A 14,817-nucleotide genomic window follows, 5' to 3' on the forward strand; every position below is an offset into this window, starting at 1 on the left:
AGAAAAACGATTATATCTTCACACAATGGAATACTACCCAGCACTGAAAAACAAGGAACTCATAAAATATTACACAACATGGGTAACTCTGGAGGACATTATGCTGAGTGAAATATCTTGGTCACAAAAGGACAAATATTGTATAACACCACCGTTATAAAACCGGGCTGACATAGAGGTTGGAGAGTAACAAAGAAAAAAGGGGATAAATAATGAATATTGCATTGGAATAGATGAAGGAAAGAACTGTTTAAAAGGAATATATTATTTGGCATTATTTGTATGACAACAGCCCAGAATAATAGGTATATAGCAAAGTGACCTGGGGGAGAGGTTGGGTGGAGAAGGGCGGAAATGATGTGACAATGAATAAATATTTTTTCTTTTATAAAAAGTGAACTCGAGGGGTTTGGGAGGAAAATTTGCAACTGTGAAAGAAGGAAAATCCAACTTTTCTGTAAACTTTCATTAAAATCACAAGAAAAAAAAGGAAAAACAAAACAAAACTTACTACATAGCCAGAGAAACCAAAACAACATGGTATTGGTACAAGGACAGACACAGAGACCAATGGAATAAAAATGAGAACCCAGATCAAAACCTAGCAAATGGGGTAGTGATGTCCTCTTCAACAAATTGTGCTGGCAAAACTGAACCTCTCCTACAGAAAATTGAAACAGAATCCTTATCTCACACCTTTGACAAAAATAAACTCAAGGTGGATCAGAGACTGAGGAGTAAAAGCCCAAAACTACAGAGTCCAAGAGACAAAGTGGGAGCAAACTTAGAAGCTCTAGCCTGTGGCATAAATACCTTTCCAAATACAGACAGAAATACACACTCAGTAGAAGATAAAATTGATGAATGAGACTTTCTAAAAATAAAATCCCTGCACGCATAAGTATCTTTTCTCAATAAGATAAAAATAAAACTTACAAACTGGGAAAAACATTAGGCAGTGACATCACAGACCAGAAGCTCCTAATGAAAGTTTACAGAAAACGACACGGCCTCCACAAGAAAAAGACTTATAACCCCTTAACAAAATGGACAAAAGACATAAAAAGACTTCCAAAGGAATACATCTGCATGGACAACAGACACACGAAGAAATGTTAAAAATCACTGGCAATCAGAGAGATGCAAATCAAAACAATATCATCTTAACCTAGTAACGGTAGCAAAATTCAACAGAGTAGCAAGCAATAAACATGGAAAGGATGTGGAAAGGTTAGAACTTTAATGTATTGCTGATGAGATTGTAAAATGATACAACCACTAATAAAGGCAGTTTGTCATTTCTTCAAAAAGCTGATCATAGTAATCCCATATGACCCAGTTATTGCACAGCTAGAAATATACTTCATTGAAATTAGAACTGAGACACAAATAGAGATATGTATACCTATCTTCATAGCTGCATTATTCATAAGAACAAGAAAATGGAAATAGTTCAAATGTCTATCAACAAATGAATGGACTGAGATACTGTGATATATTCACATAATGGAATACTATGCTGTACTAAGATCCATCTAACATTAGCTATAATATCCCTAGTACTATGACCTCTTCTAAATCCAGACTGTACATCTGGCAGTTCTCTGTTGACATATTGTTCCAAAAGATTTTGGATAATTTTCAGCAGAATCTTGCTTGCATGTGATATTAATGATATTGTTTTATAATTTCCGCACTCTGTTGGGTCACCTTTGAAAGGGAACAAATATCGATCTTTTGCAGTCAGTGGACCAGCTGGCTATTCTCCAGATTTCTTGGCACAACTTAGTGAGCACATCCAGGGCAGTTTTGGCTGTTGAAATATGTCAATTGGTATGCCGTCAACTCTGGGAGCCTTGTTTTTTGCCAATTCCTTCAGAGCAATTTGAACTTCCTCCTTCATCACCATAGGCTCTTGCTCATATGTCATTTCATGAAATTCTTCTTTGTCAGCCAATTCCTTCTGATACAGTGACTGTGTATTCATTCCTTCCATCTTCTCTTGATACTTCCTAGATCATTTAACATTCTACCCAAAGTACCCTTAAGTATTGCCACCCATGGCTTGAATTTGTTTTTCATCTCCTTCAGCTAAGATACGCTGAGCGAGTTCGGCCCTTTTGGTTTTCTGACCCCAGCTCTCTGGACGCTTAATTATAGTATCTTGCTTTGTAGTCCCAGTCTGCCTTTTGAAATTATCTGTTTAGCTCTTTGATTTCTTGATTTCTTCATTTAGCTTTGGCTTCTCGGTGCTATAATACAATATTCAGAGTCTCATCTGACATCCATCTTGGTCTTTTCTTCTTTTTCAGCCTTTGTAATGATCTTTCATTCTTCACAGACAATTTTCCTGATATCCTCCCAGAGCTCATTTGGCCTACACTCATTGGTGCTCAAGGCCTCAAATCTGTTCCTGAGATGGTTTTGAAATTCGTGTGGGATAGACTTAAGATCAAATTTTGGTTCCCGTGAACTTGATTTAATTTTCCTCAACTTCAGCTTGAACTTGCATATGAGTAGTTGGTGGTCTGTCCCACAATCAGCACCCAGCCTGGTTTTCACTGCTGATATTGAACTTCTCACTGAATATTTTGACAAATGTAATCTATTTGATTCCTATACATGCCATCAGGTGAGATCCATGCGTATAACCTGCATTTATGTTTCTTGTAGAAGGTATTTGCAATGAATTCATTACAATGATTTCATTGAATGTGTAGAACTCTGTAATTCTATCTCCAGCCTCATTTCTCTCACCGAGCCCGTATTTTCCAGCTACCAATCATTCTTCCCTGTTCCCAACCTTTGCATTCCAGTCGCCCATTATTATCAATGCATCTTGACTGCATGTTTGATCAACTTCTGACTGCAAAAGTTGGTAGAATCTTCTATTTCATTCTCTTTAGCACTAGTTGTTGGTGCATCAGAACATTTGATTGTGCTCATGCGAAACCTATACTTGGACCAAGAGGCAGTAGTCAGAACAGAGCAAGGAGATACTACATGGTTCAAAATCAAGAAGGGGTTACGTCAGGGATGTATTCTGTCTCCATACCTTTGCAATCTGTATGCAGAACAGATCATCTGAGACGTTGGGCTGTACAAAGAGGAATGTGGCATTAGGATTGGTGGAAGAGTCATCAACAACCTGCGTTATGCACATGACACAACCCTGCTTGCTGAAACTGAGGAGGACCTGAAGTGCTTGCTGCAGAAGGTCAAGGACTGCAGCCTCCTATATGGATTGAAGAAAACAAAGATTCTCATCACTGGGCCAATTGGCAGCATCAATATGTATGGTGAAGAGATTGAGATAGTTAACAGTTTCAGTTTGCTTGGCTCTACAATCAGTACTCTTGGTAACAGCAGCCAGGAAATCAAGAGACGAATTGCATTGGGAAAGTCAGCTGTGAGAGACCTCTCAAGAGTACTGAAGAGCAACGACATCAGGTTGGAGACTAAGTTGCGCCTGATCCAGGCTATAGTCTTTGCAATTATGTGCTATGCATCAGAGAGTTGGACAGTAAATAAGGTTGATAGAAAGAGAATAGATGCATTTGAGCTGTGGAACTGGAGAAGAGTGTTGAATATACCATGGACTGCTAGGAGAATAAACACATTTGTCCTAGAGAAGGTGAAACCAGAATGTTCCCTGGAGTCAAGGATTCTGAAGTTTTGTCTGACATACTTTGGGTATGTTGCAAGGAGGGACTGGTCTTTGGAGAGGGACATCATGTTTGGCAGAGTGGAGGGGCGGTGAAGGAAAGGAAGACCTTCAATGAGATGGATTGACTCTGTGACTGGAGTGGTGGGCATGAGTGCGTTTGAGATGACTAGGTTGGCACAGGATAGAACGGCGTTTTGAGCTCTTGTACATAGGTTCGGTATTACTTGCCAACGACTCTATGGCACACAACAACAACAACATGCTGTACTAATTTTGTAAAGTGCTATGCAACATGGATGAGTCTGGAAAGCATTAAGTTCAGTGAAATAACGCAATTTCATAAGGGCTTATACTGCACAAGATCATAATTGTAAAAATAGAAGGATTACTGAGTAATATGAGTATAAACATACAAAAGAGGAACAGTTCAGAAAAAGGGGGAAAGTGGAAATTATGAAACAGTGGAGTTTAGTGTATTGATTGAGGGGAAGAGGCTTAAGGAATAAGAAAGATTCAATGGGGACTTGAAAAGATGGGCTAATTATAGGCATAGATCAATAGCAATTAATTGTATAAAATATAATATATATGAATATATGAACCAATGTAAATGAAAGATTGTATAAAACAACATAAATGAATTAAACAAAATGTATATGAATTGTTGTCTGCAAACCAATAAATATATATGCTGTTTTTATGTGCTGTTGAGTTGGTGGGACTCATAGAGACAAAAAAAATGCAACTAAGAATTTCCTTTGGAGAATCTCAGAAGAATGTACAGTAGTATTCATGATAATATATCTTTGATTGAAGCATCATGAAACATAGTGATAATAACAGATAAAACAGTGGAGAAAAATCAAACACCTCATAGCAGGTTTTAATCGAAAAAAATCAAACTTTGAAGCAAGATATATCAAAAGAATGGTTTTGTTGTTGTTGTTATGTGCTTTCAAGTCAACTATGACTCAAAGCAACCTTATGCACGATAACTCTAAATCTTGCTCTATCCTGAGCCATTCTCATTGTCTCTCACATATAGACACTTTTTACCCTGGTTACTGTGTCAATCCATCTCATCCAAAGTCTTCCTTTCTTGTGCTGTCACTCCACCCTTCAAAGCATGATATTCTTCTCCAAGAACTGGCACCTCCTGGCTAAATGCCCAAAGCATGTGAGACAGACCTTCAAAATTATTGCCTCCAAGGAGTAGTTTGGTTTCATCCTCCCAAGACATAGCTGTTATTTCTCTTGGCAGTCCATGATCTGTTCAATACTCTTCTCCAGCACTGCAATTCAAAGGCATTAATTCTTCATCCACAACTTTGGTCATTGACCAGCTCTCGGATGCATAGCAAGTAATTGAGCATACATGACCTAGATCAAGCACACTTGAGTTTCTAGACTGACGTCATTGTTGTTTAGTACCCTGGAAAGGTTCCTGACAGCAGATTTTCCTAATGCAGTTAGTCTTTATTTCCTGACTGCTACTGCCAAGATTGTTGATTGTGTAAATTAGCAAGCTAAAATTGTTAACACTCTCAATCTCTTCTCCATCTATCATGGTGCTGTTAATTGGCCCAGTGGTGAAAATCTTCATTTTCTTGATGTTGAGCTTCAATCCTTATTGTAGACTACAGTCCTTGACCCTCTGCAGGTCAAGGTTCTTCTCAGTTTCTGCAAGCAATGTTGTGTCATGTGCATGACTCAAGTTGTTGAGGAGTCTTCCTCTAATCCTGATGCTATATTCCTCCTCATAAAGTCCAGCCTCTAGCATGATCTGTTCCACGTATAGATTGAAAAAGCATGGAGATAGGACTCATCCCTAACACGTTCTTTTCCTAATTCTGAACCATGCAGTGTTTCCTTGCTCTTTTCTGAGGGCTACCTCCTAGTTTAGGTATAGTTTCACATGAGCAAAATCAGGTGTTCTGGGATTCCCATTCTTCTCAATTTTAGGCACAATTTGTTATGAACCACCCAATCAAATACTATTGCATAGTCAATGAAACAAAGATCTATATTGTTCTGGTGCTCTCTGTTTTCAGGCAAGATCCATCCGATATTGGCGATTTTGTCTCTAGTGCCATGGCCACTTCTAAACCAGGCTTATATTTTTGATAGCTCTTAGTCAATATACTCTTCCAGCCATTTTTTGCATGATCTTCAGCAAGATTTTGCTTACATGTGATATGAGTGATACTGTTTGAAAATGTCTGTGTTCTGTTGGGTTAACATTTTTTTAAAATGGATATACATATGGCTTGAGGGATAACATGCACCTGATCCAGACCATGGTCTTTTCAACAATTTATTGCTCATCTGACAGCTGGACAATGAATAAGGGTGACAGAAAAAGAATTGATTCCTTTGAGTTTCTGTGTTGAAGACTAGAGAACATCCTATGGCTTGCCAAAAGAACGTCTTGAAGAAGGTGTAGAGCCAGAGTGCTTCTTGAACACAAAGATGAAAAGTTTCATCTCACATACTTTGGGTATGTTGATAGTAGAGGCTTTTGTTTGGATAGAACATCATGCTTGAAAAGGTGCAGGGTTGGTGAATGAGAGAAAGACCTTCAACAAAATTGATTTATTCAGTGATTGCAGCAATGTGTTTTAGTGTTTCAGAGATAATGAGGATGGAACATGACAGGACAGAGTTCAGATCTGCTGTTTATAGGATTGCTATGGGTTGTACTTGATTTGATGGCACCTAATATTGCATTGGAAATATCTGTTGCCAAAAGAGCAAAGATGTCTTTTTAGAGACTAAAGTGAACCTGGTCCAAGTCATGGTATTTTTTTTATTTTATTTTATTATTTGTGTGTGTGCGTGTACCGTCAAATCAGATCTGACTGATACAGGAGGAGATTGTCCCTCCTTCCTCGGCAGAGCATCTGGTGGATTCGAACCGTGCACCTCTGGGATTGCAGTGCAGCTTCTTGCCACTAGGCCACCAGAGCTCCCCTCAAGTCATGGTATTTTTAGGTGCTTCATTTGAATGTGAAATTTGGACAATGAGTAAAGAAGATAAAAGAAGAATGGATGTCTTTGAATCATGGTGCTGGAGAAGAATATTGAATATACTATGGTTCAAAATTGGGAAGGGTGTAAGCCAGGGATGCATCCTATCTCCATACCTTTTCAACCTATATGCAGAACAGATTATCCGGGAGGCTGGGCTCTATGAGGAGAAATGTGGGGTCAAGATTGGTGGACAATTTATCAACAATCTGCGTTATGCAGATGACACAACCCTGCTTGCTGAAACTGAGAAGGACCTGAAGTGCCTGCTGCAGAGTGTCAAGGACTGCAGCCTACGATATGGATTGAGGCTCAATGCCAAGAAGACAAAGATTCTCACCACTGGACCAATTGGCAGCATCAGGATGGATGGTAAAGAGATTGAGATTGTACACAGCTTTAGTTTGCTTGGCTCCATAGTCAACAGTCTTGGCACCAGCAGCCAGGAAATTAAAAGGGGCATTGCCATGGAAAAGTCTGCTGTTAGGGACCTCTCCAAAGTGCTGAAGAGCGATGATGTCTCTTTGGAGACTAAGACGCTTCTGATACAGGCCATGGTCTTCACAATCACCTGTTATGCATCAGAGAGTTGGACAATGACCAAGGAGGATAGACGGAGAATTGATGCGTTTGAGCTGTGGTGCTGGAGAAGAGTATTGAGAATACCATGGACTGCTAGGAAAACAAACAGATTTGTCCTGGAAAGGGTTAAACCGGGTGGCTCCTTGGAGGCAAGGATTCTGAGGCTCCATCTAACATACTTTGGACATGTTGTGAGGAGAGACTGGTCCTTAGAGAGGGACATCATGCTTGGGAGGGTGGAGGGACAGCGCAGGAGAGGAAGGCCCTCTATGAGGTGGATTGATTCTGTGACTGGGATAATTGGGATGGGAGTGTCAGAGACAGTGCGATTGGCACAGGACAGAGCGGAGTTTAGCGCTGTTGTACATAGGGTGGCTATGAGTCACAGGCAACTCGACGGCACATAACAACAACAACAACATGGACAAAGAATTAACAATCTATATTGGAAAAAAAGGGAGACAGGATGCTTCTCAGGTGTAAGGATAGTAATTATCACAGTCTTTTGGCATGTTATTGTGAGGGTCAGTTCTTGGAATAGGACAGCATTCTTGAAAAAAAGTTGAAGGCCAGTGAAGGGAAGAAAGACTGCCAAGGTGTATTCATGCAGTGACTACAACAATGACTTTACATGTAGCAGGAATAATATGGATTAAGCAGTATTTTATTCTGTTGTACTTATGTCATTATGGATCAGAGCTTTTTGATGGCACCTAATAACATTCAATTTTCCATAGTGGTTGTACTATTTTGCAGTATACCTGCTGTAGTGTATATGAATTTCATTCTCCCTGTAGTGTCATCGGCATTTGTTCATTTATATGCAGAAGAGTCCTCGGAGAGGGATGCCATGCTTGGGAGGGTGGAAGGACAGTGCAAGAAAGGAAGACCCTCAATGAGATGAATTGATTCTATGACTGGGGCAATGGGGGTAGGTGTGTCAGAGACAGTGAAATTAGCTCTGGATAGAGCAGGGTTTAGGGCTGTTGTAGATAGGGCCGCTATGAGTCACAGGTGCCTCGATGGCACATAACAACAACAATCTGCGGCAAAGTATTTAACTCTTTATTTTATACCACATAATTGATTTGTTGTTGTTGTTATGTACCATCAAGTTATGTCAGAGGACATAAATCACACAGAAGAGAATTGCCCATCATTCCCCTGAGAAGCAGCTGCTGTATTCAAACAATGTGATTTCAGGTTTGCAGTGTAGCTCCTGATCTAAGCCACCACAGCTATACGAAGAGTAATAATAAAATTATAAAAATGCAACTTATTCTTATGAAGGTTCCTTATTTGAAGATATTATTGTTGTTGTTGTTATGCGCCATCGAGTCGCTTGCGACTCATAGCGACCCTATGTACAACAGCCCTAAACTCTGCTCTGTCCTGTACCAATTGCATTGTCTGGCACACCCATCCCAATTACCCCAATCACTGAATCAATCCACCTCATGGGGCCTTCCCCTCCTGTGCTGTCCCTCCACCCTCCCAAGCATGATGTCCCTCTCCAAGGACCTCTCCCTCCTTGCAACATGTCCAAAGTATGTTAGATGGAGCCTTAGAATCCTTGCCTCCAAGGAGCCGCCTGGCTTGACCCTTTCCAGGAAGAATCTGTTTGTTTTTCTAGCAGTCCATGGTACCCTCAATACTCTTCTCCAGCACCACAGCTCAAAGACATCAATTCTCCTTCTATCCTTCTTAGTCATTGTCCAACTCTCTGATGCATAACAAGTGATAGCAAAGACCATGGCCTGTATCAGATGCACCTTAGTCTCCAAAGAGACACCATTGCTTTTCAGTACTTTGGAGAGGTCCCTAACAGCAGACTTTCCCATGTCAATACGTCTTCTAGTTTCCTGGCTGCTGGTGCCGAGAGTGTTGACTGTGGAGCCAAGCAAACGGAAGCTGTGAACAATCTCAATCTCTTCAGCATCCATCTTGATACTGCCAATTGGCCCAGTGGTGAGAATCTTTGTCTTCTTGGCATTGAGCCTCAATCCATTTTGGAGGCTGCAGTCCTTGACCCTCTGCAGCAAGTGCTTCAGGTCCTTCTCAGTTTCAGCAAGCAGAAACAAAAATTTATTTTGCACTGGAAAACTTAACAGCATCATTTACAATGGATTATGGTCACAGAAAATATACTGTTAGTCACTTCAAATAAAAGAAAGAAATGAAAACTTGTCATGAATCCTAGCAAATGTAAATAGAACAATTTTCAAAAATAGTCCTTTCCTAAATAAATTTTAGTTTTTTCCTAGTGTTTGATTTTTGACATATTAAATGTAATATAAATTTAATATTTAAATGTAATATTAAATGTAATATAAATTTAAATTTTAGAAAATCTTCAGTTTAACCTAGTTATAAAGGCTTGTTTTATTTTTTTTTCTCTACTTAACACAAATGTGTGCATGACAATGTTTTGTTGACTTTAAGGAGAGTTTAGGTGGTGGAACAAAAAAAAACATGTGTAGGTACCTTATCTGCCTGTATTACTTCAAGCCAAATTCTGTAAATGTTTATGAAATAATGACACAATGAATAATGCATCAAATTTAAAATAGAACTGTATCTTTAAATAACCACATTTCATTTAATTTCTGTCATTATATTAATAATCCTCTATAATTTTATCAAATTGCATTTTTCTCCTTAAAAAAACTATTTTCATTTGATTGGATAATGGAAACATTAGTTAGAAAAATTATTGAGCATATGATCCTTTACGGTAATCCATGTCATCTTTTCTTGCACTTAACTCTACCTCACCTGTTTCCTTCTTCTTTTCTTTCATCAGGCAGAGATCAATGATCCCACTGATCCTTTCACTAGTTCCATCACAAAAGTTCCAACAAATAGAGGTGATGAAACGTTATCCAAGTATATAGGATGGAGAACTGCTGACACACTTTCCAAACTATTCTTTCCCCCTGCTGATCCTCTTCCTTTGAAGAAACAACTTAGAAAACAAACTCAAATGCAAAATCAAGGAAAAGGGGAAGAGTCAATGAAGAAGCATGTTCTACGTTTCACTGTAAGGTAAAGTAAAACACTATTTAAAATAGCTCTATTATTCTAATAAATTAAGATTTTAAAACCACAGTATCCATATAAAAGTCTGTTCTTAAATTAAAGCTTTATAATTATTTAACTCAGGTTCTTTTCTGCAATTGAAATCATGACACTGCTACCTCCAAGATAGTCTATCATATGGAAGTTACTCCTTTCTCATGAATGAATTCTTCTTGTTAAAAGACATATTATTTAATGCAAGTCAATGCCCATGGATTATTTTGTGGAAAGTACAATGGACCAGGAATTAAAAATTATATAATCAAATTCTTCATTGTCATTATTAAATTATATAATAAAATTTCAAGACTAAATTATTTTTAAGTGCATATGAAGAGATGTGTGTGTCTCTGTGTGTGTATTGGTGGCTGTTTTTAATACATCCAAGTTAGGGCAATAGTTATTCAGGTCCCCCCAAAATGTCTTTATATATTTTTATTTGGATTTTGAATAATTTTGTACCTGGAAAGATTTACTTATGCAAATATTTTTCAGATTTATTCTTCAATTTCTTCAATTGCAAATTCATTCCAGACATTTCTAAACCTGCTACAACTATTTTTGCATAATTAGATAGCTTCCATGCTGTCTCCCTCTGATAGATTAAAAATTAGGTGAAAAATCATTCTTTTTACATCTAATAAAGGCTCTGCTACAAATGTTTGAAGCTTTTGGTAAAAATTCATGAAAGAAACTCAACTTATTCTTTAAATTATTTTAAATAATCCATTGTATCATAGTTTTTTCCTATTTGATTTGGGCAAAGTCAGAATGTAGTTAGTTTTTTTGTATGTTTCTAACAATTTATTCCTTGATATGTGCTGATGCTGTAGTCATCATTATGTCTTGTTGTTGTTGTTGTTACGTGCCACTGAGTTGTTTGCCACTCAGCGACACTTATATACAACAGCTCTGAACCCTGCTCTATCCTGAGACAGCCTTATTGACTCTAACACACCTACCCCATTAAACCAGTCTCTAATCAAACCATCTCATTGATGATCTTCCTCTCTTGTACTGTCCCTCCACCGTCCCAAGCATGATTGCCCTCCCCTAGGACAGGTCCCTCCTTGCAACATGCCCAAAGTAGTTGGACAAAGCCTCAGAATCCTTGCCTCAAAGGAGCACTCTGGTTTCACTTTCTCCAGGTAGGACCTGTTCTCCTAGTAGTCCATGTTATATTCAATACCCTTCTCTAGCACCACTGCTCAAACAAATCAATTCTCCTTCTATCATCTCTAATCATTGTCCAGCTTGTTGATGCATAGCAAGTAATTGCAAAGAATATGTCCCGGGTCAGGTACAACGTAGTCACCCAGACTGGCATCATTGCTCTTCAGTACTCTGGAGAAGTGCCTGACAGGAGACTTTCCCAAGGCAATTTGTCTATTGATTTCCTGGCTGCTGGTACTAAGAGTGTTGATTGTGGAGTTATGCAAACTGAAGCTGTTAACAATCTCAATCTCTTCACCTTATATCATGATTCTACCAATTGACCCAGAGGGGAGAATCTTTGTTTCTATAATGTTGAGTTTCAATACATATTGAAGGCTGAAGTCCTCTACCTTCTTCAGCAAACATTTCATGTCCTCCTCAGTTTCACCAAGTAAGATAGTACCATCTGCTTAATGCAGGTTATTGACGAGTCTTTCTCCAATCCTGATGTCACATTTCTCCTCATAGAGCCAAGCCTCCTGGGTGATCTGTTCTGCATATAGATTGGAAAAGTATGGAGATAGGACACATGCCTGGCTGAAGCAGAGTACCAGAGGACTATATATATGTGTTCATTGACTATGCCAAGGCATTTGACTGTGTGGATCACAACAAACTGAGGCTATCTCTGAGAAGAGTGGAAATCCCAGAACACTTGATTGTGCTTATCTGAAACCTATACTTGGACCAGGAGGCAGTCATCAGAACAGAGAAAGGAAATAATGTATCTTTCAAAATCAGTAAGGGTGTACACCAGCAACGTGTCCTCTAATTATGGCTTGTTGTTGTTATGTGCCGTCGAGTCGTTTGCGACTCATAGCGACCCTATGTACAACAGCCCTAAACCCTGTTCTATACTGTGCCAGTTGCATTGCCTCTGACACACCCATCCCGAATACCCCAGTCACTGAATCAATCCACCTCATAGAGGGTCTTCCCCTCCTGCGCTGTCCCTCTACCCTACCAAGCATGATATCCCTCTCCAAAGACCTGTCTCTCCTTACAACATGTCCACAGTGTGTCAGACGAAGCCCCAGAATCCTTGCCTCCAAGGAGTAGCCTGGTTTAACCCTCTCTAGGATGTATCTGTTTGTTTTCTTGACAGTCCATGGAACATTCAATACTCGTCAATTCTCCTTCTATCCTCCCTAGTCATTGTCCAACTCTCTAATGCATAACAAGTGATTGCAAAGACCATGGCCTGTATCAGGCACACCTTAGTCTCCAGAGAGACACCATTGCTCTTAAGTACTTTATGACTTAGGAAATTATAATTGATAATATATTTCTACTCTGATTTTGTCACCCTAATATCCTGTGATGGTTACCACTCCTATATTTATTTCTTGATTATAACTTTAGTTCTTGTTTATCTACTAAATTATGTGTATCTTGGCCTTTTAAAATAAATTCTAAATGCTGGAGAAGCTCAATATCAGCTGTGAAAACTAGGCCAGGAGCTGATTGTGGAACAGACCATCAACTACTCATGTGCAAGTTCAAGCTGAAGCTGGGAAAATTAAACCAAATCCATCAGAACAAAAATGTGACTTTGAGTCTATCCCACCTAAATTTCAGAACCGTCTCAGGAACAGGATTGAGGCCTTGAACACTAGTGAGCAAAGACCAGATGAGTTGTGGGAGGATATCAAGGGTATCATCCAGGAAAAGTGCAAACTGTCATTTCAAAGACAAAAGAGCAAGAGAAGACCAAAATGGATGTTAGAAGAGACTCTGAATATTGCACTGGAGAGCAGAAAAGCCAAAGCAGAAGGAAAAATTCAAGATACTAAAGAGCTGAACAGAAGATTTTAAAAGGCAGCATGGGATGACAAAGTAAAATATTACAATGATATGTGCAACGAGTTGGAGTAAAAAATCAAAAGGGCTGAACTTGCTCAGCATTTCTTAAGCTCAAGGAACTGAAAAACAAATTCAAACCTAGAGTTGCTATAATCAAGGATGCTTTAGGCAGAATATTAAATGATCAGGAATATTAAAAGAAGATGGAAAGAATATACTGAATCACTGTGTCGGAAGGAATTGGCAGACACAGATTTTCATGAAACAACATATGAGCAAGAGCCTATGGTGATGAAAGAAGAAGTTCAGACTGCTTTAAAGAAAATGGCAAGAAATAAGGCCCCAGGAATAGAAGGTATACCAATTAACATATTTCAGCTAACAGATGCTGCCCTGGACGTGCTCGCCAAGTTGTGCCAAGAAATCTGGAGAACAACCACTGGGCCAACTGGAAGAGATATATATTTCTTCCCATTCCAAAAAAAAGGTGACCCAACAGAGTGTGGAAACTATTGAACAATATCATTGATTTCACACACAAGCAAGATTCTACTGAAGATTATCCAAATACGACTAGAACAGCACATCAGCAGAGAACTGCCAGAAGTCGAGGCTGGGTTTAGAAGAAGTCGTGGTACTAGGGATATTGTAGCTGATGTTAGATGGATCTTAGCTGAAAGCAGGGAATACCGGAAGAATGTCTATCTGTGTTTCATTGGCTACGCAAAGGCGTTTGACTGTGTGGATCATAACAAACTGTGGCTGACTCTGAGAAGAATGGCATTCCCAGTACACTTGATCGTGCTAATGTGAAACCTATTCTTGGACCAAGAGGCAGTCATCAGAACAGAGCAGGGTAACACTGCATGGTTCAAAATTCGGAAGGACATACACCAGGGATGTGTCCTTTCCCCATACCTTTTCAACCTGTATGCAGAACAGATTATCCGGGAGGCTGGGCTCTATGAAGAGAAATGTGGGGTGAAGAATTGTGGAAGATCTATCAACAATCTGCGTTATGCAGATGACACAACCCTGCTTGCGGAAACTGAGGAGGACCTGAAGTGTTTGCTGCAGAGGGTTAAGGACTGCAGCCTTCAATATGGATTGAGGCTCAATATCAGGAAGACAAAGATTCTTACCACTGAACCAATTGGCAGCATCAGGATGGATGGTGAAGAGATTGAGATGGTTCACAGCTTCAGTTTACTTGGCTCCACAGTCAACACTCTCAGCACCAGCAGGCAGAAAACTAGAAGACGTATTGACATGGGAAAGTCTGCTGTTAGGGACCTCACCAAAGTACTGAAGAACAATGGTGTCTCTTTGTAGACTAAGGTGCATCTGATACAGGCCACGGTCTTTGCTATCACTTGTTATGCATCAGAGAATTGGACAATGACTAAGAAGGATAGAAGGAGAATTGATGTCTTTGAGCTTTGATG

The 14,817-nt window shown here is 39.3% G+C and overlaps 1 protein-coding gene across 1 annotated transcript in view; it reads left to right on the forward strand.

The window, feature by feature from the left end:
- TMEM232 (transmembrane protein 232) overlaps positions 1-14,817 on the forward strand; it is a 480,401-nt gene that overhangs the window by 284,617 nt on the left and 180,967 nt on the right. The window contains exon 13 of the mRNA XM_006886706.1: positions 10,080-10,321. Within this exon, the coding sequence (XP_006886768.1) occupies positions 10,080-10,321 (242 nt within the window). The remainder of the gene's footprint in view (positions 1-10,079; positions 10,322-14,817) is intronic.

The sequence above is a fragment of the Elephantulus edwardii genome, unplaced genomic scaffold (genome assembly GCF_000299155.1).
Source record: "Elephantulus edwardii isolate Elephantulus edwardi_28Jun2011 unplaced genomic scaffold, EleEdw1.0 scaffold00050, whole genome shotgun sequence".
NCBI classification, from domain to species: domain Eukaryota; kingdom Metazoa; phylum Chordata; class Mammalia; order Macroscelidea; family Macroscelididae; genus Elephantulus; species Elephantulus edwardii.